Source organism: Siphateles boraxobius, unplaced genomic scaffold (assembly GCF_051911475.1).
Source record: "Siphateles boraxobius isolate OS27281-9 unplaced genomic scaffold, OSU_SipBor_1 130, whole genome shotgun sequence".
In the NCBI taxonomy this organism is placed as follows: domain Eukaryota; kingdom Metazoa; phylum Chordata; class Actinopteri; order Cypriniformes; family Leuciscidae; genus Siphateles; species Siphateles boraxobius.
The window spans coordinates 15540575-15568535 of NW_027508734.1; the positions used below are offsets into that span (position 1 = coordinate 15540575).

General features: G+C 40.8%; 1 protein-coding gene across 6 annotated transcripts in view; it reads left to right on the top strand.

Annotated features, from left to right (window-relative positions):
• The window catches only part of htr2cl1 (5-hydroxytryptamine (serotonin) receptor 2C, G protein-coupled-like 1), a 113655-nt gene that overhangs the window by 72499 nt on the left and 13195 nt on the right, over positions 1–27961 (top strand). For all 6 annotated transcript variants that reach the window (XM_077228098.1, XM_077228102.1, XM_077228100.1 and 3 more), the window contains 2 exons: positions 1533–1634; positions 16603–17208. In XM_077228098.1, the coding sequence (XP_077084213.1) occupies positions 16818–17208 (391 nt within the window). In that variant the 5' untranslated portion in view covers positions 1533–1634; positions 16603–16817. The remainder of the gene's footprint in view (positions 1–1532; positions 1635–16602; positions 17209–27961) is intronic.

Below are 27961 nucleotides of genomic sequence, written 5' to 3' on the forward strand. Positions count from 1 at the left end.
CATTAGTAATATGCGCCTGTAGACGGGTGCACAAAGCATACACTCTGCTTATTACACACACAGGGACGAAGCAGCACACAGTCATGCCAAAAATAAAAAATAAAAGGATTACATTGTAAAAGATTATTATTGTGTACATAAAGATATGGTGGAATCCGGCTTAGATGTAGATGGTCTGGTTGCGGACTTTAACCTTGCGCACGAGCAGATCCGTTTCCTCTCTGGAGATGTGTTCAGTCTTTCCGCTTGCAAATTCCGCCATGTATATGTAAACGCCATGTAAATAGCGAATAGCTATTTAGCGAATAGCAACTTGCTTTTAAAGGGAATGGGAGATTAGACTCTGATTGGTTTGTTGCATGTTATGCCCAAAACACACCCATTACTCATTAAGAGAATTAGTACAACCCTTTAAGACCACGCATCTGTCAGCCTGCAATGAATTTTTAGCTGCTTCTCTCAGACTGAAAAAATATATAATATTTGATGAGGTAAGCACTGAGGAGGTTTATGATTGGTTGTCTCTTGTTACACACTCAGGGTAATATTTTAGCACCACATAGTTGCACACTAAATAACTTTGGCACTAAGGGTAAAAACTATCTTTTATCTCATTAACCCAGGGTTACTTTTGAAAAAACCTCGAGACCCATATCATTTCTCAGGATTAATTTTTCAGTGGTTTCTTATAATTTAATACCTAGACATGTCAGGTAGTAGATGGACATTTTGTACTCGATGCGTGCCTGACATTTTTACGACAGTTGACCATGTGACAGAAAAATGCGTTGTTTTTCCTGCGCATATGCTATAGAAGTACATGAGTGAATAGTGAAAAAAAAATAAAACAGTGGAGAAGAGAGAGAGAGAGACTAAGGCATTCCCTTCTAAACTATCTTCTTAAGACAGGCTTGAAAACAGAAGATGAGTATTATTCACTCTCTGTTCTTTTCTGTAATTCGTTAAATGAATATAATTTTATTTCCTCTGTGAACCTCTCTCGGTTAGACTCCATCTTAAATTCCTAAAAGCAGGGCTTGTTCTCTCTGCGGATAAAAACTTAAAGCCACACTTTAATTGCCTTATAACACAACAGCTAAGCTTTTTTTTGGCTTCACATAGTCATTCTAATTTACATAGATATTTGAATTCTGTTGTCCCCCAAAGGGCTTGTTAAATCGTCCTGAAAGATAAATGATCACAGCCTTTCAAAGAGGGAACTTCTTTTAATTTTAACAAATCATTTCTGGCCTTTAATGGTTCACATTTCAAAAAGGAGTGGATCAGAAATGGGCTGACAAAGCAATTGGCTCCTAGGCGTTTAATGAGGAGGCAAAGGTGGCGTTAACTTTCTCTTAATTGCTTGTCTTTCATTATGTACCCTTGACACTCGCTCTGCATCTAATTAACATATTGGATTAATATTAAGCGTAGGGCAGGGATCCTTCATTGTTTGGGTGTGTAGAATTAGAACAAGAGTATAGGAGGGTGGAAAAGAGCTGCGTCTGATCAAGTGTGTCTCTTTCCCACAGAGGGCGGCACTCAAGTCGGAGAGCAGACTTTGATTGACAGCTGACTGTGGATAAGCTCCTGACAGTTCACTCTGCAGTCCTGCATGCTGAAGGAACTCTCAGGTGAATACTGTAAAACAGCGGGTGGAACAGATGTTAACCTACTTACTGCCTTAATTCAAATCGCCAGCAGAAAATTGATCACAGAATGATTTTATAGGATGAATCAATGTGGGGACAGTTCTTGTGACTTAATAATTATCTGGATGAATGCAAGAATGGGGGAACTAAATAGTTAAGAAAATCCAAAAATTATTCAAGTGAATGAATAAGTTCGTGAGTGAGTGAGTTAGTGAGTGAAATAGTGCATTCATTTTTTAATAATGTATTTATGAATTAAATGATTCATGTTTTTTGTTAAATTGATAATCAGTTATTAACATGATTACTACCACACATTTATGAATCCATTAATGTATAATTAATTCAGTGATTGATTCATTTATTGTAAAATGGGAGCGCAAGTGAGAAAATGTCAGTGAAATGAATGGACGAATGTCAAAAAGTGAAGAGTGAGTAAAAGAATGAATGAATAAGATAATGTATATTAATTAATTGTTTAGATTACACTTCATTTCGATTTTCCACTTTAGACATTCTACTGACTACAAGTAACTTTGCAACTAACCCTCTTTGCAGCATGTCAACTAACCCTCATTAATTTGCAACTCATTAGAAGACTGAAGAGTATTAGAAGAAGGGTTAGGATTAGTAGAAGTTCAGTAGTGTTGGCATGTACTCACAAAGTTACTTGTAGTCAGTAGAATGTCTGTTTGGGGAGCATCAAAATAAATTGCAAGCAGATATTAAAGGGATAGTTCACCCAAAAATGTAAATTATCCCATAATTTACTCACCCTCAAGCTGTGTATATGACTTTCTTCTTTCAGCCAAACACAATCAGAGTTATATTTAAAAGATCTTGGCTCTTCCAAGCTTTATAATGGGAGTGAATAGATCCTGAGTTTTTGAAGCTCCAACTAGTTCCAGTGGAAGAGTGACCTTTGATCCGATGTATGACCTAATGACAAATGCGGAAGCGTAGAGTATTGAGCAAAACAAAACACCGGCCACAAATTTGAAGCCTAAAATAAGAGGAGCTTGAGTTTGTTGTCCAGCCCTATTTGTCTGAACCGTGAGAGGCATCTACTCTCACCTAAGCTTACACTACATTCCACATCCTATGTCATGCGTCGGGTCAGAGGTCACTCTTCCGCTGGAACTCGACTCGCATAAGGCCGTTACCGGAAGCCAGTGATTATAGTTATATAAAGTTATAAATAGGGATATTTTTCTAACAAAAACGCACCGCTTCGCTTCAGAAAGCCTTAATTTACCCCTTGGAGCCGTATGGATTTCTTTTATGCATTGGATCCCATTATAAAGCTGGGAAGAGCCAGGATATTTTCTTATATAACTCCGATTATATTTGGCTGACAGAAGAAAGTCATATACACCTAGCATGGCTTGAGGGTGAGTAAATTATGGGATCATTTTCATTTTTGGATGAACTAACCCTTTAAGTAGACAGTCTGCTAATGACTACTAGTTGACATGCAGTTGCAAAGTTATATAAAGTTTATAGAATGTCTAAAGTGGACTATCAAAAAAAAGTGGTACCATTCTTTATTCATTAATTAAATAATAAATGAATTAACATTTGATACATTAATAATTATAAAACATTATTACAATAAATTAATGAATTCAGTAATTTATTAATCCATTATTGGATAATGAATTCAGTGAATGTTAATGGAGTAACAGTAGAGAAAATGGCTGAAGTGAATGAATATGAGAAAACATGAATGAATTAATGATCGACTGAGTGATTCAATGAGTTATTCAGTCATTGAATGATTAATTGAGTGAAAAGGGTAAGTAAGTAAGTCAGTGAGTGAATAAATGAGTGAGAGAGCATGTAACTTGAGGAGCAAGTGAGAAAACAACTGACTGGATGGATTAATGACAATAGAAATTAATTAGCAGTTTATCGAGTGAGTCAGTGAATTAATGAGTCAGTGAATGAGCAAGAGAATCGATGAATTAATTAATATGCAAATGAATGAGGGAGCCAGTAAATGAGTAAGCATGTAAATGTGGGAGTGATGAATGAGTGAGTGGATGGATGGATGAAAGCCTGACTGAAGAAATTAGCGTGTAGTTTATTGAGTGATTGAGTGAGTGTGTGTGTGAGGATTTTGCACAGTTTCACAAGCAAGTTATGTAAATGCTGCATGTTGAATAATAATGAGCAAGAACAATGAAAAGACTGTTGCACAAAGCTATCTTAATGTTCGTCATTCTTCCACTCTCTTTTAATCCGAATGGCAGTACATTCTGTATTCCCTTGACAGCCATCGTGGAAACTATGAAGTGAGAACAATGCTCACCTCAGGTTGAATGCATGAAGCCAGGAACTTCTTGAGAGCAAACACTCAGAGAAAAAGCCCAGAGGGAGGTTTAAATAAGTGAAGAGGACGGCAGAATGACACAAGCCCTGTAAACAGTCTCAGGGACCCTGTTAGGACACACCATTATAGAAACCATTATAGAAACCTTTTCAAAATGAGCACTTGCCACTCCTGCTTGTTGTCCTGTTTGTATAGAGACAATAAACAAAACAAAAAAAGGAAGACTCTCGCCCTCTCTCAGTACTTCAATTCCACAAAGCCAAAATCCATACCGTACCTTGACACACAGGTGGATGTGTGACTGTGTAACCGAGAGCCAGATTAAGCTTTAGTCTTAACTGTGAAGGGCTGCAATTGCGGGGAACAGTGTTGAATTGAGTGACATTTGGCTCGCATGTAAATTCAGTTGAATTAGCAACTTTTTCCACTATTTTTTTCACCAAGCCAGAGGAACAGCTGTAAGCATGAGGTTTTCTTTAGAGCTGAATGGTCAATGCGAAGTCAAAAGCAGCCTTGGATACGTGCTAGAAAGGAGGCAGAACACACAAACCGTATCAACTATTATGTCCTTTCAAGTGGCTAGTTTAGTGAAAGAACTCAAGGAGATAGGACTTTCAGCACCAAAGCAGTTTCTAATCCATTTATTTGTTTGCTTGCTTGTTTGTTTATTTATTTATTTATTTATTTATTCACTGTGTCTGTGTGTGGGCAATGAATCCGTCGGATTTTTTTAGCAAGTAAAGTTTACAAACAAAATATATCCTAATTGGCCTCTCACAACATTCCTCAGCAAGTACACACTCACACACTTGCGACATAATTATGGTTTTAGGTGGCCTGAATGTCAAAAACACAGGATTTGTCAGATGACTCATGAGAGTTGTGATGGTGAGGTAATCAGAACAGACTGTGTACGTCCTCCAAATGTCTAGTCCTCATTTTTAAGATAAAGATTCAGAGTCTATATAAATAATATTTTTTGTATTTTTTTTATATGATGTAAAAATATTTTTATCTTTCCTTATTTTTTATTTATTTATTAAATATTAAATAAATAAATAAATAATTTTTAACTAAACAAAACGGGAGCCCTCAGTAAGTTATTTTATTTTTCATGTGATGGTCCGCTTATGGACGGTAGGCGACCCATACACCCCTCAACATTTGCTGTGCTAGATACACCTTTCATTCTCTCTCTCATCCTCACACAAAGCCTTGAACCATTATTACAACAATTAACACCTGCCATAAATCACAGAAAGAGAGAAAGTCAAAGAGGGAGATGAAACTTGTCTTCTTCTGCACCATCTGTCTGTTTCACGTTGATCGATGGATTCCACTCCAGACGTTATTGTTTTTTCTACTCTTCTTTACAAAAGGATTCATTTCATTTTTCTTCCCTCATTAATCACCCCATTCAGATGATATTGACAGGCACCATTTAACTGCCATCGTTTATAACAGAGCATCACTGAGGTACAGGTTAGGACATCCCAAAAGGGAAGGGAGTATTTATAGACCACATGCCATACAACTGAAGTGTCTCTTCGTTTTTCAAGTGGACTTTAATTTATTTCCCAACAGTACCACTATTATAAAATCAAACGAACACAGTAATCATTTATTACTAATGATTTCCATTACACGAGAGTAGATGTTAAAACTTCATGCTGATTTGTACTCGGCTTTCGCCAAGATAAGCACCAACTAAGACATAGCTTTACAGTAACCTATGCTTCCCCATCCATTTACGCTTCTTTCCATATGGTGATGTAAATCTCCTTCTGTCTAGTGTTGACACGCGTCAGCACACACAACGGCTGCAACCACAGTGCGGTCCCCCCATGTCAACCGTCTGGATTGAGCTGAGTAGGGGACACCTCTAGGGTCTTCAGGTGGGCACCTTCCATCCTCAGTGTTTCGTCGACTAGCCCACGACACCTCAAGAGGGCTCGACAGTGACTCTGGCGTCCCAGAGTCACCCCCCTCCGTCCCCCACTCAACTCAGCCCTGACCTCTACATCCCTCCTGCTGCTGAGACCTAACCACAATCTCTCCGCAACCCAACCATACGCGCCAACCCGTTTGACTAAGGCTGTCGAGCCCCACTGGTGCGTTAATATGTAGTTTCAGTGGCAACGGTTCCGTATGGCATACCACCTACCGCAAAACACAATATCTGCCCAACCACCCGTCATACACGCAATATACACAGGAACGTAATGACTGTAAATACTATACAACCTATACAAATAAACCAACAGACTCTACAAGTTTTCAAGAATTCTACGAAACCGTAGCATCGCGGCCTGTACACAGCCAGCTAGAATCTTTCCGTCTCAACCACAGCCAGTTGCTGCTCCTTTCTGCTGCTTCAGATAAGTTCTTTACTGTGCGACGCAACTCTTGGCCACTGAATCCGACGTCTCTGAGGAACCGGGTTGTAGAGTGTGCCACAAAACCTCGACAACCCACTTCCACTGGATAACCTGGACTCTCCATCCTCGCTGTTCTGCTTCAGTGGCCAGATGAGCATACCGCAGTTTCTTCCTCTCATATGCCTCATCTACCGCATCCTCCCATGGCACTGTTAACTCTATCAGTTGAACAATGCGTGCTGATCCAGACCACAAAACAATATCTGGTCGTAGGTTAGAGGTGGCAATCTCAGGTGGAAAAATAAGCCGTTGATCAAGATCAGCCAGCATCTTCCAGTCCCTAGCAGCTTCCAGTTGTCCTGGGCGAGAATTGATGTTAGCACATTTTCTTGGTGGTTGCTCGCCTGGGCGGAGGAATATTGTCTTCTGCGTGTAATGTTTTGCTAGAACAGGCGGCAACTTATTGGTCATACTACGCTTGCCTTCCAATGCTAAAGCCAAACATTGCAATACTTGGTCATGGCGCCAAGTAAACCGACCTTGGCTAAGAGCCACCTTACATCCTGTCAAAATGTGCCTTAATGTGGCAGGTGATGAACACAAAGCACAAGAGGGATCCTCTCCTACCCAGAGGTTTAGGTTCTGCGGTGATGGGAGAACATCATATGTTGACCTAATAAGGAAGCTGATCCTACTCTCTTCCATTGACCAAAGGTCTTGCCAGCCCATTTTGCGTTGTTCCACACTCTCCCATCTCATCCACTCTCCCTGCTTGGCCTGGGAAATGGCCTTTATACATCTCATCCTCTCCTCCTGCTTTCGCACCTCGTTGACTACCACCTTCCTCCTTTGAGCTGGGCCTGCCTTGTGCCATTTAGTAGGAGCTAAACTGAGCCCAAAACCCCCTCTTCCATGCTGTACCTGTCCCACGATATCCCCAATTTGAAGGTCAGCCTTTGCCTCTACTACAGATTTCTTTGCTGACCACTTTCTACCAGTTTTTACGACAGGGGCTGCCTCCCTTACACATTTGTCGCGTGACTCTGCTAAAGTCATTTCCAGTCTGACCTTGGCACACTTAAACTCCTCGATTATTAATGATTACTTCCATTGCCAAGGTAAAAGCCAGTGGAGAAATGGAGCATCCTGCCATTATTCCAACCTCTAAGCATTGCCATGCGGTGCTGAATTTTGGAGTTGAGAAACTAAATTGCAAATCTCCAAAATAGGCTTTCACTAAATTTGTTATTGACATTGGCACTCTAAAAAAATCAAATGCTGCCCAAAGAAGCTCATGTGGCACTGAACCATATGCATTACCCAAATCCAGGAATGTCACATGGAGCTCCTTCCTCTCCTTTTTAGCTGATTGAATTCGTTGCCAGATAACATTGATGTGTTCTAAGCATCCTGGGAACCCTGGAATGCCCGCTTTTTGAACTGAAGTGTCAATGAAGGACTTTCTGAAGGATCTTACCTTCGACGTTTAATTGTGAAATAGGACGAAACTGACTGATGCTTGTAGCATCTTTTTCTTTAGGTATAAAGACTCCACCTGCCCGGCGCCATGCTCTAGGTACAACCTGCTTTTCCCATGCCACTTTTATCAATTTCCACAGAATTCGTAGAACTCCTGAAGCACTCTTGTACACTCTGTACGGAACTCCATTAGGCCCTGGAGATGATGAAGCCCTTGCCTTTCTCACAACCTGCTCTATCTCTTTCCACTTAGGTGCACAGACCTCCATTTGTTATTCTGGTGGATTGATAGGTGGGATATCTGACGGAATTGACATAGGCTCATGCCTTTTTGCATCTGTATGCGTTTCCTCCAAATATCTCTCTAGCTCAACCCTAGATGCTTTTAAAGTGCCATATGCCATATGTACTATATGTATATTTCAAAGTATTATGTTATTGCTTTCTGATGCTATAACTGCACCACCGCAGTTTTCCCAATTTTATATATAATGTACATTTTCCCTCTTGGTCTCTAACATTGGTTTCATATATGATTAAGCCTGCAGTGTAAGACCGATCACATTTTAATTTCTTCCTGTTATATTAAGTCATGGTCATAGATGACTAGGAATATCCTTAAAAATTAAATTAACTACACATTTATCAGGACATTCTCTTAGGCATCTTTGGGTTTCTGAATGTTACCATTTTAAAGGCATAACTACAGGTTGTATCCTTAATGAAATGCAAGGTCCCCTTGTCCTATTGCAGTTTTGTCATGCCAAGGGAGTATGCAAGGGACGCATTGAATGCCCTACAACAAGGGCTTTTCGCTAATGAGGATTCATACTCTGTTATTTTGCTGGCCATATCAGAGGCTTTAGTAACTCGCTTTGTTGTAGGAAAATCACAGGGGATGGTCCACAAGGACAGCATGAATGATGCTAAGTGAAGACAACCTCACCTACAGCACATGCTAATGGCTGGGCTAGAGGATGTAGTTTGATGGCGGTCCACCACTCCAAAAATTATATGCTATCAGACATTTATAGTGCTCTCTCTCTCTTTCTCTATCTATCTATCTATCTATCTATCTATCTATCTATCTATCTATCTATCTATCTATCTATCTATCTATCTATCTATCTATCTATCTATCTATCTCTCTATCTCTATCTCTATCTCTATCTCTATCTCTATCTCTATCTCTATCTCTCTCTCTCTCTCTCTCTCTCTCTCTCTCTCTCTGTCTGTCTGTCTGTCTGTCTGTCTCTCTCTGTCTCTCTCTCAGGCTATCTACAGGGTTGGAACAATGAAACAAAAACGACTTATTTTAGACCACAGTAATTTATGGTGTAGGTTCTCATTTTGCGGCCAATACAGCAACAGTTCGTTTTGGAAATGACAGATACAAGTCTTTTTTGAGCCATTCCAGTGGCCAGGTCACTATGTGATGCTGGTGGAGGAAACCATTTTCTTACCCCCTCCTCCAAAATACCCCAAAGTGGCTCAAAAAAATGTAGAAACAAAAAATTTGATCTGGTGACTGTGCAGGCCATGGGAGATGTTTAATTTCACTTTCATGTTAATCATACCATTCTGTCACAAGTCTTTCTGTGTTGTTGCTTTATCATGCTGATACACGGTTTGTCATACATGGTGGTATGCCGAAATTAACCTGGATACAAAAGCTCTCGATACACCACAAAGACTTGCTGTCCTGGTCACAGATGAGCCAGCGAGACGCCACCAACAATTTGTCCTCTTTTGAACTCTGATATGTCTCCCATTGTTTTGTGTGGATTGCAATCTTTTTATGGCAACAGTGCTATTGCTCAGCTTATTCAACCTTCACACTCTGTTCATACTGATGGAATTTAAAATCAGTGAAGATTGGCCACCAGGCCGTGCAAATACATATGCGGGAAACCTCCAACACTCTATTGGCTAGCATTTCAGTGTCATTGTCCATCTCCTGTCTATCTATCCATACATCCATCCATCCATCCATCCATCCATCCACCCGTTTACTTAGCTATCAAATGGGAACATTACATAGACGTAATGGTTTTTATACTGTACAAACTGTATATCTTATCCCCTATACTAACCGTACCCCCAAACATACTCATCACAGAAAACTTTCTGCATGTTTACCTTTTTAAAAAAAACTTTAATTACTTTATTTTTATACCCGATTTACAAATGAGGACGTTCCTGAAGATTTTGTCAGGTTTTGGTCACTTCTGGGAACAAATTTGTCCCCAAAATATAGTTAAGTAGGTACACACACACACACACACACACACACACACACACACACACACACACACACACACACACACACACACACACACACACACACACACACACACACACACACACAAACACACAAACACAGATGCACAATAATTCATGGGTTATGATTCCTTACATTCAAATTCAACAATTGTTATAGATAGAGGTCTATCGTCTCCCTCAGCTCACTCCTTTTGCTGTATCTCAAGAGTGTCTTTGATCAATGTTTGATAAAGCAGAATAGGCTGCCCACAATATGCTGCAAGGTAGTGCTTCTGAAAGCAATCAGCCCCAAGACTTGTATTCAAAGGCCAGCTTTGCTAAATGTATTTGTAAATGTATTTCTATTACATGTGTTTTATTACCCTGTGGCCAGTACAACTATGTACAGCACTTTGGTCAGCGCAAGCTGTTTTAAATGTGCTATAGAAATAAACTTTACTTACTTACTAGCTCGGATCATCAGCATTTCCCCACATGCCTCTGTATGTTTGTTTTAGTGAACACTTTTAGATGATTTAATGGGTCAATCAGGACAGCAGAGGGCATTCAGAGGATTCTTGCATCCCTCAAGGCCGCTGATCCTTCAATCTGTGCAGCGTTAGCATTAACCCAGGCCACTCCTCCGGTTAAACCTTGCTGTAGAGGCCAGTGTAATGCTCAGGGTGATGGTGACTCGCTGATTACCCTTGAATATCCGAGCAACTCAAGTGTCATTGAATCAGCTTTGTAGAAAAGTGAACAAGGGATAGAGGAATGCATCGCTTCATCAGTGAACCGTGGGGTCACTGGGAGGAAGTGAAGAAACTGAAGTGGTCAGTAATTGGACTAGAAAAACATAGTTATTTATCTTTGATAGTGTGTTATAATTGTGAAAAACTAAAAACAGATTACTGTTCATCTGAATGTTGCTATAGCAAGCAAGCAGCAATTATCATAAGTGTTGGTTCAGTGGAAGTTTGAAAGGAAAGGAAGACTGATGCAGCAGGTCGGGAAGGGTATATAGTAGAAAGACTAACTCAGACATGATTATAGGATGAAGAGGTGCTAATGAAACCCTTAGAGGAACAGTCAATCACGCAATGCGAAAAGACGCTTTCAAGCGGTATTGTGTTTGTTAGAGTGTTCAGATTAAAAAAAACAGGTGTTATATAAACAGGCAGGCTCATACATTAAGTAAAATCATGAAAAAGCTCAAAGGAGAAAAAGAGCACCATTCCCACAGAAGAAGCAAAAGGTGTTGCTCTGTTTGATGGAAAAAGAGAAGAGAAAAGGAAAGGGAGGTGAACGATACTTAGAGAGTGAAAAAGAGTGAAAGGGGTTGAAATTATTTGCGATGGTGCTCTGCTCAGTCAAGGGCATAGAGCACCTCAACGGGCTCTTCACCAACTGCTCCTGAAATGTGGCAGAAAGAGAGAGCTTGAGAATTGAAAAGCTTGAAAGAAGTTAAAGAAAGATAGAAATCAATAGACTGTCTCCCTGGTTGGCAATATAACCCTTCCACTCCCCAAGGCCTGCAAAAATAAAAAGATAGAAAAAAGATTTGATATTACAAATGGATGGAAACTAATAAAATGCACAACCGAGAGGAACACAGCAATTTTGAAGATATCTGGCATTTAATTGTTTAAATTCTATACTGAATGCAAAGAGATCTCATTCATGCATTACTGTCCATGCACACTAGCACAACGGCAGTTTATTTTTCTTTTTTTTCATCATTGGAGACTTGGAACTATTATATGTGATCTGTATATGCAATATCTTTTTTATGTACAAAAAATTTCCTTATAATGAACTACTATACAATCCTTGTAGTCATTGGAATGGAAAGAATAGCTAGAATAATTTTTAGAATACATTTTCTTTCTTTAGAATTGAAACAAAAAAGCTTCATTTTTGCATTGTAGCAAGAATGACAAATAGTTTAATCTAGAGTTTCAAATGGAATGCCAAAAAGGATAAAGAAGACATCCCAGAATGCCATGCGTTGGCCTGTTCTTTGGTATTTGGTGAGGTTTTGCATGAATTCAACTTTTTTTTTTAAAGGCCTATTACATGCATTTTGCAATAGGCACAAGCAGACGTGAGACGTTGACCCTGGAAAGGCATATGAGAGGAAACTTTTATCAATCGCACCAGTTCTGGTAAAGAATATCAGGTGCATTTTTTAAAAAAGTTTGTGTGTGTTTGTCACCTTTATCAGATCGTGTCTACATATTCACCCATCCAGGAAATACATAATGAAAGAGATTGGTGTCCCTATCACACATTAAGACTTTCTGAAAGATTCGTCTCACAAAGGTGTCAGAGTGACTTACGCTAATCCAACCAAGTAAAGCCCCATTTCATGGTTCAGAGAGGTTTCTTGTTCTCCCAAATACTTAAGTTTGTATGTGTATGTCTGTGTTTGCAAGTATATGTGTGTATTCTCCTCATAATTATCTCTTTATGAAACAGTATCGATTATTCATTGATTTCAGCCTGTTAAATGCACATTAGCAGTCTGGCTGGCATCTGATTCAAAGAAAAAAAGGTGGATGCAAAAAGCTTAGCACAAACCTAGACCATTGTCACAGGATCATGTTTCAGAATATCTGATGTGCAAGAAAAAGATGCTGCATGCTAACATTTGAATTTGGATTTCTGTGACTTTCTCAGTGCAATCACAGAAAGCAGAGGTCTTTTCATCTTTTACATTTTGTAATTATCGTAATATTGAAGGAACATAAATTTGTCGCCAGCGGCTTTAGTGACTCCTGTAACAGTCCTCCCATATGAGATGAGTTATTATCTGTATGACCTTCTCCAGAGATGTGAAGAACAGGGCGAAACAGACATATATGAATAGATTTCAAATCATTAGTCTGGGTTATCTTACAAGATTTTAATGGTGATGTACAGCAAGCTGCAAATTAATCACTGTATCATATGAAAGAATTTTACTATAGTGAATAATGTAGCCTAATATATTAGGCTACATTATTCACTATAGTAAAATTCTTTCATATGATGCAGTGAGTAATTTGCAGCTTGCGAATTATATATATATATATATATATATATATATATAAAATAAGACAAAGTATCTGTTGTTGCTGTAAGGATGTTTAGTAATTTTCTTTCAAAAGCCTGCCCTAAGTTTTCCACCCTGGTAACAGCAAGATAAAATGAAAGGAAAAGGCCAAGGGCGACAGTTAGCCGAGCAGTTTGTGTTAAGCTGTTTGTTTTGATTTTATTTTATTTTCAAGTGCTGTTCATAACGTGGCAAACTTGAAAAATGAATCAAGAAACGTCTTCCTTTCTGTAGAAACAAGTGTTCAGTTTTTATGTCACGATTTTACCCTATACCAGGACAAATTAAGACTGGGATTTATTTTCTGTTCCATTAAAGTGCTGCACTGAACCAAACTTGGCAAATGGCTTTCTAAGCCTGCTGGTTACTTTCTTAATGTATTACTATTCAGCCCTGTGGACAAAAATTATAGTCTCAGCTATGAAAAGCAGTGCCGAGTTAAACAGAACAATAAATTAGGAGACATGAGTCTTCTCTGTGGGATCACAATTGGGGTCTGTTTCAAAAGCACTTGCCCAGAAGAAATCTGGATATGCATATGTTTAGTGCCTGCACATTGTGTTATAGGGTCCTCGGGAATCCCTGTAATTCTGTTTAGTTATTTGTGCCAGACCCCACATGCACATGGCTACTCTTGCTCGCCTGATTTTACATTTCGTTTATATTACCAAACAAAACGCTTGGGACCGTAATATTATATTTGTAATTCTACAGATTCCTTCACTTAGTGATGCTGTCAGAGTCACTCAATCTTAGTCTCACAATGCCTTCCTCTGTTCTTCATTTTCCTCTGTTGATCTCGGTCGACAGCACCAGGACTAATTAACTACTCAGCATTCATTTTGTATGCTTATTTCACATACACACCACTCAGGTTTAGCTTTGGAAAATATTTAACCCTCCTGTCAAGAAGTAAAAGGGTTTTTAAACTTTTCTTAGTGGGAGGAAATTTTAGTCTCCTCAGGCAGATTCAACTGCCCACAATTCCCATTATGTAAAAACATTTCTGTTTTCATTTTCCAATTCAAATATGAAATGAGACGACCAGTTCTAAGAATACATTCATGTAGGTCAGTGCCTCGGAGTTTAAAACACTCTCTGAGGTAGAATTTTGTACTCCTTTTAGGTTTTGTTTTGTTTTGTTTTGTTTTGTTTTTGTATTCATCTTATTATAAAAGAAAATGTGAATGTTTATTTGTTGTTTTGGTGGATCATAAGGGAATCTCTGAATGCTTTGGTAACATTTTCCCAATGAAAGCCTTTCCAAATGATCCTAAAATCTAATCTAGTACTGATCATTACCAGATTAAATGCTGGAGGGTATTTGGGCATTGTCCTTGTTTCCTGTAGTCGTTCTATTTCATGCCAATTTATCCCAATGCACTGTTACTTGATTGGCTTCTGCTGAGGAGGCTAATTACCCATTGTTGGAATGCAGGATCTCACTTAGTTTGTGAGGGCACTCTCATCCACTTCATTAATGGAAGATTAAGAGGTGTCTGAAGGGAAAAGAGAGTGTTTGAGGGGGAGCAATAGAGAGAGAATGAGTGTTGGAAAAACAAAGATTTGGATTCTCATCAGGTGAGCCACAATCAGCTTTGTTAACTTTAGAACAACAAAGAGATTTATAGTTGAGTGTTCTTTTCAATAAACTGCGTGGTTTTGGCTATTAATCTAAAATAAATATCAAAGAATTTCTGACCTTTAGGTGATGTATAACGTTCAATGTTTTTGAAACAAGTCTCTCATTCTCACCAAAGCTGCATTTATTTCACAGCGATACTGTGAAATATTATTACAATTTAAAATAACTGTTTTTTTAATGTAGGCCTACAGTATATTAAAATAGTTTATATATAAACAGACCTCTAGTTTTAGACCATTTCAGAGCCCCTTATACTGATATTGTCTCTTAGCCCTCTGCAGCCCACGGTGTTCATTCTTTGTGCCCACCAGCATGTCTCCCAGGAGATGCTCTATTCTTTTATAATGGGGCCTGGAGTGTCATATTAAGATTCAGAGCTCATTGTAAATTTGTCTAAAAAAAGTATTGTGGCCTTTATGCACTTTCTTTGAACCTGTATATGATTGCATTTAAGATTCTCTCATGCTTATGTGTATGTGTGTGGTACACAGGAAAGTGACGATCCAGGGATTTATTTATTGAAGGGCTGTTTTACTTTTTGCTGTCATTTGCTTTATCTCAAGTCTCCAGAGAAGAGGTGAACTACCGGGGTCTCTGCATGCGTCGAAGGAACTTTACGATTTTGCTCTCTATTTAGATGCAGGGAAACATGTCTGTATATCAGAAAACTGCCCTCCCCTGCAGTGAATAAACCTATTTCTTAGCATTGTAGATGGAAGCTGGGACAGGTTGTGTCATATTTTCCTGTGCATTTCCCATTTTCTGTCTATAGAGGACAATCTCAACTGTTTAGAGAGGACTTGATTTAGGGATATGTACTTTTGTTCTTCTTCTCTTCTGTTAGTCTTAACTGATAAAGATGCATGTTTAAATGATCGTTGTGTTGATCACTTAGTCATGACGAACGACAGCCATTGGAGGAGTGGGGAAAGTTCTCAAACCAGAGTATTAGTGGTGAGATTCATCACGTTGCCCATTTTCAGCTGCTTTTTCCAAATTAAAGCATTCATGGTTAGTTGTGTGGCACAGAGCACTGTGGGTACTTGTTATTCCCACACACGTAACATGCCATCAGTCTACACCTACAATGCACAGCCTCACCGATGGGGTGAAAACTGCAATTACCCACATCGTTATTAGACATCGTTCTGTTTTAGGGCTAAGTGACTGGCTTTATGAAGTGACAATTACCCACTTGTCCATCAGTAATAATATAATAATGTCATAATAATGACATTACATCACATTACCTTTGACAGGTGTCTAGAGTTATTAATACAGCTAATTCAATGATGAGTAACCTCCGATCTGGTGAATTATGATGATTCCCTGTAGGCCAGTACAGCGAAGTGCGGTAGGTTCGCAGAGATTCGGATTGTAGCGAATCATTTGAACTTGTGAACTCAATTACCCTCTATTACCACAGAGATAGGGTGCCAATTGTTGCCTGAAATGGATGGATCTTTCCATAACTGATCATTTGTGCGTCTTCCAATATTACAATGGTGATATTCTGACTGACAACTGAAAATAAATTCAGCAAGTCAAGTCAACAGTGCTGTCAGTCACCATTTAGACAATGTGCTGTAAATATTCAGCACAACCTTCAATACTGTGCGACTTTGATTCCTATTATTATTTTATCTGAGCAACTCTCAGTGATAGTCAGTGTCTTTTTAGTCTTTTATAATGTCTATTATCTATGAGTTCATACTGTCTGGTATTCAGTGGTATTGTGTGTCTCTCATTGTGTTTTACAGATACAGTTTCCATGAATAAGATCCTGAGCCAGAAACTAGGAACAGGAAATGCTATGGATATCCTCAGCGCAGTGGATTTCTCCTTCACATAGCATTTTGAGTGGATCACTTCTTCATTTTTAAACTTCTAAACTCGTCTTCCCATACGTGGCCATCAGCGGCTATGATTGGAAGGAGCTCTGATTGATACAGGGGACAGGAAACGGCATCAGAGGATGGGGGCACCTGGCGGGCCAGTTGTGGGTGGGTTTAGCTCTACAACATCCTCCCTAGACCTCGTTGGCTCGATGGTCTGGCCTGGTAATACCACCGTGAGCCTGAACCAGAGCTTCTTCGGAACCGATTACAGCGTCAATCTCCCCTCCTCATCTTCATCTTCTCCTCATGGGGTCGAAAGGGAAGTGATGAAGGAAAAGAACTGGCCAGCCCTGCTAATTCTTGTGATTATCTTTCTAACAATAGGAGGGAATATTTTGGTCATTTTGGCCGTGTCGTTGGAGAAGAAGCTGCAAAACGCAACAAACTTCTTCCTACGGTCCCTTGCAGTGGCGGACATGCTGGTCGGCATCTTGGTCATGCCCATCTCGCTCATTAACATCCTGTATGGTGAGTTGACACAGGGATTTTCAAACTATGCCTATTTTCAAACTATTTAATGCCATAGCCTAAAATATAAAGATTTCCTTCCCGAAATAAAAAGATAGCTATATATTTCCATATAAAGCTGGTCTATAAGCCAATGTGCACTGACTTTTAAAGGGATAGTTCACCCAAAAATGAAAATTCTGTCAGTATTTACTCACCCTCATGTTGTTCCAACCCCCTAAGACCTTCGTTCATCTTTGGAATACGAATTAAGATATTTTTGTTGAAATCTGAGAGCTGGATCACTCCTCCATACTAGTTCATAGGCTTCTTCAGGGATTGAAACTTGCCAGCCCCGAAAAGTTATTAAAAACATCGTTAAAACAGTCCAAGTGACTACAGTGGCTAAATCATAAGTGTATCAAACGACGAGAATGCTTTTTGTGCTCAAAAACAAACAAAAATAACTACTTTATTTCAACTATTCATTTCCTTCTCTTTGGGCCTCTAGTCAGTTAACTTAGTGTGATTGCGTAGAGCTACGTCACACGTAGGCTCACTATTGGCCGACGCTGGTCATGTGTGTGATGCGTGTGACGTACAAAAACAGAAGCGTACGCTATTACACTAGTGAACTGACTAGAGGCCCAAAGAGAAGGAAATTAATTAAAAAAAGTATTCTCGTCGCTTGATAAACTGGTAACACTTTACAATACGGGTGCACAAATAAGCATTAATTCATACTTAACTAATGCACAGACAATCATGAGTCAATGTATGACTCATGAAGAACTAAACCATTTATTAATTATTACTGCATCAGCAACTAATAAAGAGTCTATATGATTAATAGATTAAGTAATAAATTAATTGCTATTAATTAAACGTGTCATCATGTATTAATTCCTTAATAACATATTTTATTAACTGATAGTGTAAATGAATGTGTTAATTACCACAATTAGTCAACGCTATGCACTTCAACTTCCAGTTGTCTGCTTTAATTAATCATTAGCTAATGATTTGCAAATCTATCATTATGTTATGACTTTACTTGTTGAGGCACATGACTATTAACTAATTGTTAAGTCCCCTACTCAGCTCAATCCAGACGGTTGTCATGGGGGGACCGCACTGTGGTTGCAGCCGTTGTGTGTGCTGACGCGTGTTAACACTAGACAGAAGGAGATTTACATCACAATATGGAAAGAAGCGTAAATGGATGGAGAAGCATAGGTTACTGTAAAGCTATTGTTGTGGTTGTTAACCAGTTCTTCATTGTTATCTGTTGTCGTAATACCGTTGTAAAGTCATGTTTGTGCGCATGCCTGGGGGGCTGCCGTGTTCTGTGACTGGCAAAGTAAAAAGAGTAAACAAGTAGCGTTATACCCAAGCACTGCTCGTGTGTGTGTGTGTGTGTGTGTGTGTGTGTGTGTGTGTGTGTGTCTTTTCCTGAACATAACATTTGGCGACGAGGATGGCTTTATCTTTGCCTCCACCTGAGCCATTTCTGCCCCACGCTGGCGAACCTGTTGTGCCGTGGGAGCGCTGGTATGTGTCATTTCAGACGTACCTTGTTGCCGCGGGCTTGGATGATGTCTCGGATGAGAGAAAACGCGCGCTTCTCCTCCATTGTCTCGATGCAGAGGGAGTACGGATCTTCCAATCACTCGGCACCGCACAGACATACTCTGAAGCTGTTGCGCAATTAAAGGGACATTTTCAAAAGACTCATAGCGTGCTGTTAAAACGCTTAAACTTCAGACAAAGATGCCAACGATCGGGTGAGTCAGCCAGCCAGTTTGTCGCTGATTTAAGAAGCCTTGCTGAGCCATGCAAATTCGGTGCTCTACGTGATGAATTAATTAGAGACCAAATTATTGAAAAAACGAGCAGTGCACGAGTCAGAGAGAGATTGTTAATGGAGGATGATGAACTTACGCTGGATAAGGCTCTCACTCTGGCACTCCAAATTGAGGAAGCTACTCAGTGTGCAGCTAAAATAGCAGAGAATAATGCAGCTAAAACTGATGTCACCACTGTACCCACAAATGCAGTCACTGATGAGAGGTTCCAGCCTGCAGGTGAAATCATCCAACAAACGCAGCCTCAATCAAGCCAACAAAGACAGAAGTGTGGCAACTGTGGCTCCATTCGTCATGCCAACAGGTCACCAGACTGCCCAGCTATCGGCCAAAAGTGTAGGCATTGCGGTAAGCTCAACCATTTTGCAAGGTGGTGCAGATCAAAGTCCAGCTCAGGCTCACGTACCTCATCTCAGCCCTCACCAGCAGTAATTCACACGGTTGGTCCTCATTCAGTCACTTTCTCTACATGTGGTGTACAGCTGAAAGACTGTTGCATTCCACTGCTTCTGGACACAGGAGCTAAAGTGTCGTTGCTTAATATGGCCACCTACAAGAAATTTTTCTCTGACGTGGAGCTACAACCATCACCTCTAAAACTATGTGGTTATGGTCAAGCCAGCATTGCAGTGACTGGATTAATTAAGCTGCCGGTACAATATGGGAAAAAACGTCTGGTGGAGTTCTCATTCTACATCACACAGCACGGTGCTAATATTCTGGGTCTGGACCTGTTCATTAGTCTTGGTTTTTCCCTGCATGACAACAGTGGAGTGACTATCCTTCAGGTGGACTCTCCATGGCACACACAGTTTCCCAATCTATTCAGTGGTTTAGGCTGCCTTTCTGCTTTCGCACACAAACCTTTACTTAACCCGGATGTACCGCCCGTCATCCAGCCACTACGAAGAGTGCCTCTCGCCATGCGTGACCAGGTCACCACTGAACTGCAGGGCATGCTAACAGCAGACCTCATTGAGCCCATCGATGCTTCTCCGTGGGTCTCAAATCTTGTGATTGTGAAAAAACGGTCAGGGGGCATACGTCTATGCATTGACCTTCGGGGCCCTAATAAGGCAGTGGTGCCAGACAAATACCCACTGCCGACAATTGAGGAACTTACAACACTTTTCCATGGCTCCTCAGTGTTCACGAAGCTGGATCTTAAGCAAGGTTACATGCAGATACCCCTGCACAAGGACAGTAGAAACCTGACTGCATTCGTTACTCACATGGGGGTGTTCCGTTTCAAGAGAATCCCTTTTGGCCTTAGTTCAGCACCTAGCTGCTTTCAGAAAATCATGGCCACTGTCCTAGCAGGGCTTCCGGGTACGGCTGTGTACTTGGATGATATTGTGGTACATGGAAAGGATGTGGCCGCTCACAATGAATGCCTGAGACAGGTGTTCACAGCTCTGTCTAAACACAATCTGACGTTGAACACAGAAAAATGTGTGTTTGCAGCCCCAGCAATAGACTTTGTTGGCCTTCGGGTGTCCAGCTCGGGTATCACACCGCTGCAGTCCAATGTAGAGGCCATCCTCAACCTTCCTGTGCCGGCCTCGGCTGGAAAGCTTGCATCCTTCCTTGGCATGACTGCTTACTATCTCAGATTCTTACCTCAGTATTCAGCAATCACTGCACCCCTGCAACAGTTGCTCAAAAATGACACCCCCTGGGCATGGACAGCGGAGTGTGAACGTGCTATTCAACAACTCAAGAACCTCCTCACATCACCACCAACACTAGCTCATTTTGATCTCTCCAGTCCTACCCTAGTGACATGTGACGCGTCAGCGGTGGCAGTCGGAGCAGTCCTGTCACAGATGCATGGCGGAATTGAAAGGCCTATTGCTTTCGCTTCGCGAGCTCTGAGTATTGGAGAGCAGAAGTACTCAGTGGGAGAGAGAGAGGCACTGGCGTGCATTTGGGCATGTGAGCGCTGGCACATGTAATTATATGGACGATCTTTTACTCTCAGAACAGACCACCAGGCGCTTACTGCCCTCATGTCCTCTGCGGGAACTGGCCACAAGCCACTCAGACTCCACCGATGGGCTGACAGGTTGAGTCAGTACAATTACCAGCTGCAGTTTACCCCTGGAAAAGACAACGTGGTTGCAGATTTACTGTCACGTTCAGCGGTGGAGTCAACCACCACAGCCAGACAGCCGGAGTCAGACATAGAGAGTGACCTGGTGCAGTTAGTGTATGGGCCCTTACAGACCTCAGTGTCTCTTGAGGAACTTCAGCACGAGTCTGCAGCAGACCCACTCTTCATTACCCTCAGCACCTACATTCGGTCAGGATGGCCAGCTCAGGTGAGCTCTGACCTGATCCCCTACTCACGAGTCAAGACAGAACTGACATGCTGGGGTGAGTCATGCATTGCAAGGGGGCACCGAGCAGTCATTCCTCCGCCCCTTAGGGAGCGGGTTCTGTCAATGGCACACGAGGGCCATGTGGGGATAGTTAAACTGAAACAAAGATGTAGAGACTTGGTTTGGTGGCCAGGGATTGATAGAGAGCTAGAAGCTCTTGTACGTGACTGTACACCTTGTCTGCTTAGTGGCAAAACAGGAACTCCAGCCCCACCACCCTTGCAGCCTGTCGACTGGCCTGTGAAGCCATGGGAGCATCTACAGATGGACATATGTGGGGAGCTCGCCTCTGTTCCCCACCATCAGCGGTTCCTAGTCGTGGTGTATGACCTCCACTCAAAGTGGCCTGAGGTTGTGCCTATGGGCTCAGTTACAGCCTCTGCAATGATCGAGTCCCTGGAGCAGCTCTTTTCCCGTTGGGGCATTCCGCGGGCCATTACCACAGACAATGGGCCACAGTTCATCTCCAGTGAGTTTTCATCCTACCTGTCGGCCAAGGGAATAGTCCACATACGTACTGCCTACTACCATCCTCAAGCTAATGGTGGCGTAGAAAGGTTTAACCAAAGTCTGAAGAATGGCATACGTGCACACCTTGCCCAAGGTTTTCCATTTAAAGCTTCTCTCTCCCAAACACTCTTGCATTATCGCGCCACCCAGCATGCCACTACGGGAGTTTCCCCTGCCAGTCTCATGCTTGGCAGGGAACTAGAATTACCTTTGACTAGGCTCCGTCCGCCTCATAAGCTCCCAGGGAACACTTCTGCCCGAGCACGGGTTCATCAACGTCAGCGCAACATGAGAGCAAGATATGACCGCAAGCATCGTGCTCGGGCTACCCAGATACGAGCACAGGATTGGGTAAGAGCCCGTAGGCCACACCGTAGCAATAAACTGGGCTCTTTTCTGTCCGAGCCCCTCCAGGTCAAACGGCAGTTAGGGCCAGTCACTTTTGAGCTTGCTAATGGGTCTCGTTGGCATGCCAGTTGTCTTCGAAGAGTGCCCGCACCTTCCATTAGGTATGAATGCCTGAACCGATCTGGGGTCATGGACTCCATTCTGGCCCCACCGAATCTGGATCCTGATGAAGTCATCAGGCAGGAAGGGGGAACTGATCACTGTCAAAGCTCGCAATCTACTGATGCCCCTGCGTCAACTCGTCCTGTGAGGGCGAGGGCACGTCCTGCACACTTCCAGGACTTTGAGGCTATATTTCATACTTAAGCTTGGTGGGAGGGGGGAAAATGTTGTGGTTGTTAACCAGTTCTTCATTGTTATCTGTTGTCGTAATACCGTTGTAAAGTCATGTTTGTGCGCATGCCTGGGGGGCTGCCGTGTTCTGTGACTGGCAAAGTAAAAAGAGTAAACAAGTAGCGTTATACCCAAGCACTGCTCGTGTGTGTGTGTGTGTGTGTGTGTGTGTCTTTTCCTGAACATAACAGCTATGTCTTAGTTGGTGCTTATCTTGGCGAAAGCTGAGTACAAATAAGCATGAAGTTTTAACATCTACTCTTGTGTAATGGAAATCAGGTAATATGTCATTATGGTTATGGGTTTTGTCATCCCCACTAAAGGTCTGTGGGGCAGTTGCACATGCAGTGAGTGTAATGTCAGAGAGTGTTTGAAGGATGGGTAAGTTGGGCCGCACACAAATATCAGCACACCAGAATCGGAAATATTGACGCTGTTACACTGTGTTTAAACTGGACGAGACCATTACAGCTGTTTACACTGGGCATGACAGACCATTGCAAGTCCATTTGTCCTTCACAACAGAAGTAGCGCAAGAGCTCGGAGTACGTCTGAAATAGAGTAAGGCATCAGTTTACTGTCGGGGTTTTGTTGTGTCGTGTAGCATTGTGTTGCATCCAGTGTTGTATCACTGATTATAATGGGTTCTAGTGTCTTTGTCCAGTCTAGACACAGTGTTATGAAATAGCAGAGCCAGGCCGCATGTTCTCAGTGTTCTTCCTTTAAATCCTAGAGCTCAAGCTTAACCTGACACACTCCTGTGCCATGAACTGTTGGATACGGTGGTCATCTGGCACAGTGGAATCCCGGTTGTAAAAGGAGGGAAATTGAAATCCATAGTGTGGATATCAAAACCAAAATTACATATTACTTAACAATTAGTTAATAGTCATGTGCCTCAACAAGTAAAGTCATAACATAATGATAGATTTGTAAATCATTAGCTAATGATTAATTAAAGCAGACAACTGAAGTTGAAGTGCATAGCTTTGACTAATTGTGGTAAATAACACATTAATTTACACTATTAGTTAATAAAATATGTTATTAAGGAATTAATATATGATGACACATTTAATTAATAGCAATTCATGTATTACTTAATCTATTAATCATATAGACTCTTTATTAGTTGCTGATGCAGTAAACATTAATTAATGGTTTAGTTCTTCATGAGTCATACATTAACTCATGATTATCTGTGCATTAGTTAAGTATGAATTAATGCTTATTTGTGCACCCGTATTGTAAAGTGTTACCGATAAACTTAAGATTGAGCCACTGTAGTCACTTGGACTATTTTAACGATGTCTTTAATAACTTTTCGAGGCCGGCAAGTTCAATCCCTGAAGAAGCCTATGGACTAGTATGGAGGAGTGATCCAGCTCTCAGATTTCATCAAAAATATCTTAATTTGTGTTCCGAAGATGAACGAAGGTCTTACGGGCTTGGAACAACATGGGGGTGAGTAAATACTGACCGAATTTTCATTGTTGGGTGAACTAAACCTTTAAGGTGTATAAAAATGCAAATGGGAACTTTAAAATAATGCATCCCATTAGAAAGCCCCCATCACCTACAAAACATAGCCTCACGAGAAGCCATACTTCCCATAATATAACTTTAGTGGCATTTCCCTTTAAAGCCCAGGGGCTTTTTTCACTGGTGCGAGGCAGTCCTTCTCCTCCAAATAACATGGCTCATTATACAAATGACACGATAGAATATACCCTGGTTAAATAACACATTTAATTGGTTTCTTTCCACCAAAACTCATGAGATGATAACTTCTATTTTGAAAAAAAAAAAAGTTTGGGTTTAGGTTGATTTAGTTGAGAGATTGTACACGAGTTTAATTATATATAGTACAGAGTACTGACAAATTTAGAAATAAAAAGGGCCAGAGGTGGCGAGATTTAATAACTTTATAGCAACTTTATAGCACTGTATAGCGTGAAATCTCCTTTCACAGAGCAAGAGAAAAAGAGAGACAGGCTGTGGTGGGGGTGGGGGGTGTTGGGGGGTATATTGAGAAAGACAGAATCTTCTTTGGCATTGGTTTGCTCAGAAGCCCACAGAAATATTGCCTGTGGCAGAATTTAGATCGTTTTCCAGTCCGGCCGCCTCGGAGCAACTGAGCTGTCTGCTTCAGAGTATTTCTGGCTCTTGCTATTCATACATGGGGCCACACTGTCCATCTCTCCTCAGCCATGGGGAGCTCTTTCAGGATGTGTTGCCTCGCCAATCTCTGGACATGAGTGGGTTAGCCGAACTCTCTCAGACTCCTTTCATATTGATTGCAGAAGATGTCCTAGCTTTAAATGATCTTAGCTGCTTGTCAGCTGTAGATAGTGCACATGATGAGCTTGCATTTGTCCGTTTGAGAGGAGAGGACATTATTGATCACAAACAGATATTAATCAGTACAGCATCCTGCAGACCCTCAGAGCAAACAGAGCATTGGAAAAGAGGCAATTTAGTTGTGGGAGGGAGCAAACTGGCATGGATGCAGGCACATAGACACTCTGGCACTGTCTTATTTTAGTATCACTGATATATACTGTACTGTATATACTGTATAGTACAACAGTGGTGGGTCGTCAAAATAAAATAAAAAAATATTTTTTCATAATTAAATTTAATTAATTACTGTGTGTCTGAATGTGTCTAAATTCAATTACTGTCTGTTTCAGCATGGAACGATTATATTTCCAGAAAGAATATGGTTATTTTTTTGTGAGGCTGAGCTGGATTTTCCATATGTCATCTAAACGGATCATCAACAGATATGTACTATACATGTGTACAATAATATTTTTTGGAGAAAATAACATTGCGATGTCCAGAAATCAATTTCAATAGTAGCCTACATCGGGTCGTTTTGGTAACATTATTCATTTAATGAGATCTCCTAACATATTTTGTTAGTTGTGAAAATTTTCACGTGACTAAATGCATAGATCCGCCAATTTTACTTGTGTACTTTAATGGTCTAGTGGTAGAACTTTTGCCTAGCATGTCAGAGGTTATGGGTCCTAATCCACACTCATATATATATTTTTTTCTCATCGAAACCAAATATGTTCATCAGTGGTTGTATTTCAAGCAGGGACACGTTTGTGTGCATTTTGTTTTGTGATTTCATCGTAACGAATGGAGAGTCTCTGCAACAGCGTTAAGCGATAGATTGAAGTCTGTGTAAAGACTCTGCGTGAGCCAAAAGAGAACAACTGTATCTGCGGCAATCGTTACTGAAGGCCCTAACTGAAAAGTACTATAGTTTTTGTTAAAATTTTTAATTAGATTTTATTTTTGTATGTACTGTTTTTATTCATTTTAATTAAAGTTTAGTTCTAATAAAAAATAATAGAAAATAATAGATAATAATAAATTAAAAACACGCAAATATTACAAAATGTGACATGAAAAATGTAAAAGTCACTGTTTTTTATAAAGTATCAATGCCCAATGGTGATACCCACAGATAAAGTAACAGTGTCTCTTGTGCCTTCGCTGATCCCATTGACTTAAAAAAGACCTCCTAAAGTGTGTGCTAGGTTTAGTGGGAGCTAATTGAGAATGAATGGGAGAAAGTCACCCCCCACTAAACCCCCTCGCACGCATTGGGGTGTCTGTTTTAAGTCAAAGGTGAAAGAGGAGGTGCGCCTCCGAGTTACTTTTATATTTTTTAATGACACATTTTTTAATATTTGCGTTGTTTTATTTTTTGTAATATCGATTACTTTCCCATCCAGTTTTATGAGGAGACACTGCCTCCCTTGCCTCCTATGAGGCATCTAAATATGCCTCCCATAAAGTTTTTATTAAGTTTTAGTTTTAGTTATTTTAGTTCTTCAGCTTAAAGGGTAAGTTTGGTGTTTTACAATCAAAGCCCTGTTTTAAGTTCGTTTCTGATGAAATTGAAAGGTTAAGATAAAAATGTGGACACATGCTACTGTCCCGAGGTTTCTTTGGTAGCACCCCCCCACTCCCCCCTCCCCCGCCACACACCTCTACAATGGTTTCATAGGTGCATATGAAAGAATCATTCATAAAACACATTAAACTTTAGTTTACAAAGACGTGAAACTCACCGGGTGGTCTGGGGTGTTCACTGATATGCTCACGCAAAAATCGCTACAAAAGATGCATTCTATCAGGTTTTATCGTAGTTTCTTAGTTTTTTAGGGGGTGCTACCAAAAAAAACTAAAATTCTCGGGACAGCAGCATGTGTCCAAATTTTAATCTTAACCGTTCGATTTCATCAGAAACGATCTTAAAACAGGGCTTTAATTCTAGCTGAAATAAAATGTTTAAGTTATATTTTACGGAGCGCCATACATGACATGCAGACAAATATATTGTGGCCACAAATGAAGAACTTGTTCCCTCATAAATTTTTTTGACCATACTAAATCATAAAAATGCCATAATATAATTGCAGAGATTGGGAGTTATAATTTAGAGTTCATATAATTGTTTCTCCAAAAAACAACTGAATGTGAGTTCCGTGTCAGAGCATCTGTTTATGTTTTGGTCTGTGTGATCCTGCCCACTGCCAGTTTACCCAATAGTATTTCAGCACCCCAGGTTTCCAGTTGGAGGAAAACACAGCTTATTGCAGCCATGGAAGCCACCTAAAGAACGTCTCAGGTTACGACTGTAACCATAGTTCCCTGATTAGGGCACTCGCGATGCGTCGATGACGATTTGGGAACGAGAATGGCTGAACGCCATACAGCCAAGAACCTGTCGTGTTAAACTATCATGACATGAGAACTCTAGACCCCGGGGTATCCATGTCTAGGTCATAAAATCTGACAAATAAAAGCTGCGAAGACCAGCCAGCTGCATCACAAACTTCTTGAATGGACACCCCAGAAATTAGGACCTTAGAGGGCGCCATACCCCTTGTAGAATGGGCTTTAGTGGACAAAGGTGAAGGCTGGCCCAGAACCTCATATGCAAGAAAGATAGCCTCGACTATTCACTTGCTAACCGTCTGCTTGGATGCAGGAAGGCCTTTCTTAGGGGGCCCAAAGCACACCAATAATTGATCAAAGTTTCTCCACTGGGCAGATCTGTGGACTTAAGTATCCAGTGCTCTGAGTGTTTCTCCTGGCCTAAATCCTTGAAGGGAGGAGGACAGAATGCCTTCAGCACGATAGGCCGTGGTATATTGGTTGGAACCTTAGGTACGTAACCGGGTTTAGGATAGAGGAACGCTTTGACCATCCCGGGTGCAAACTCAAGGCATGAAGGAGATACTGACAGTG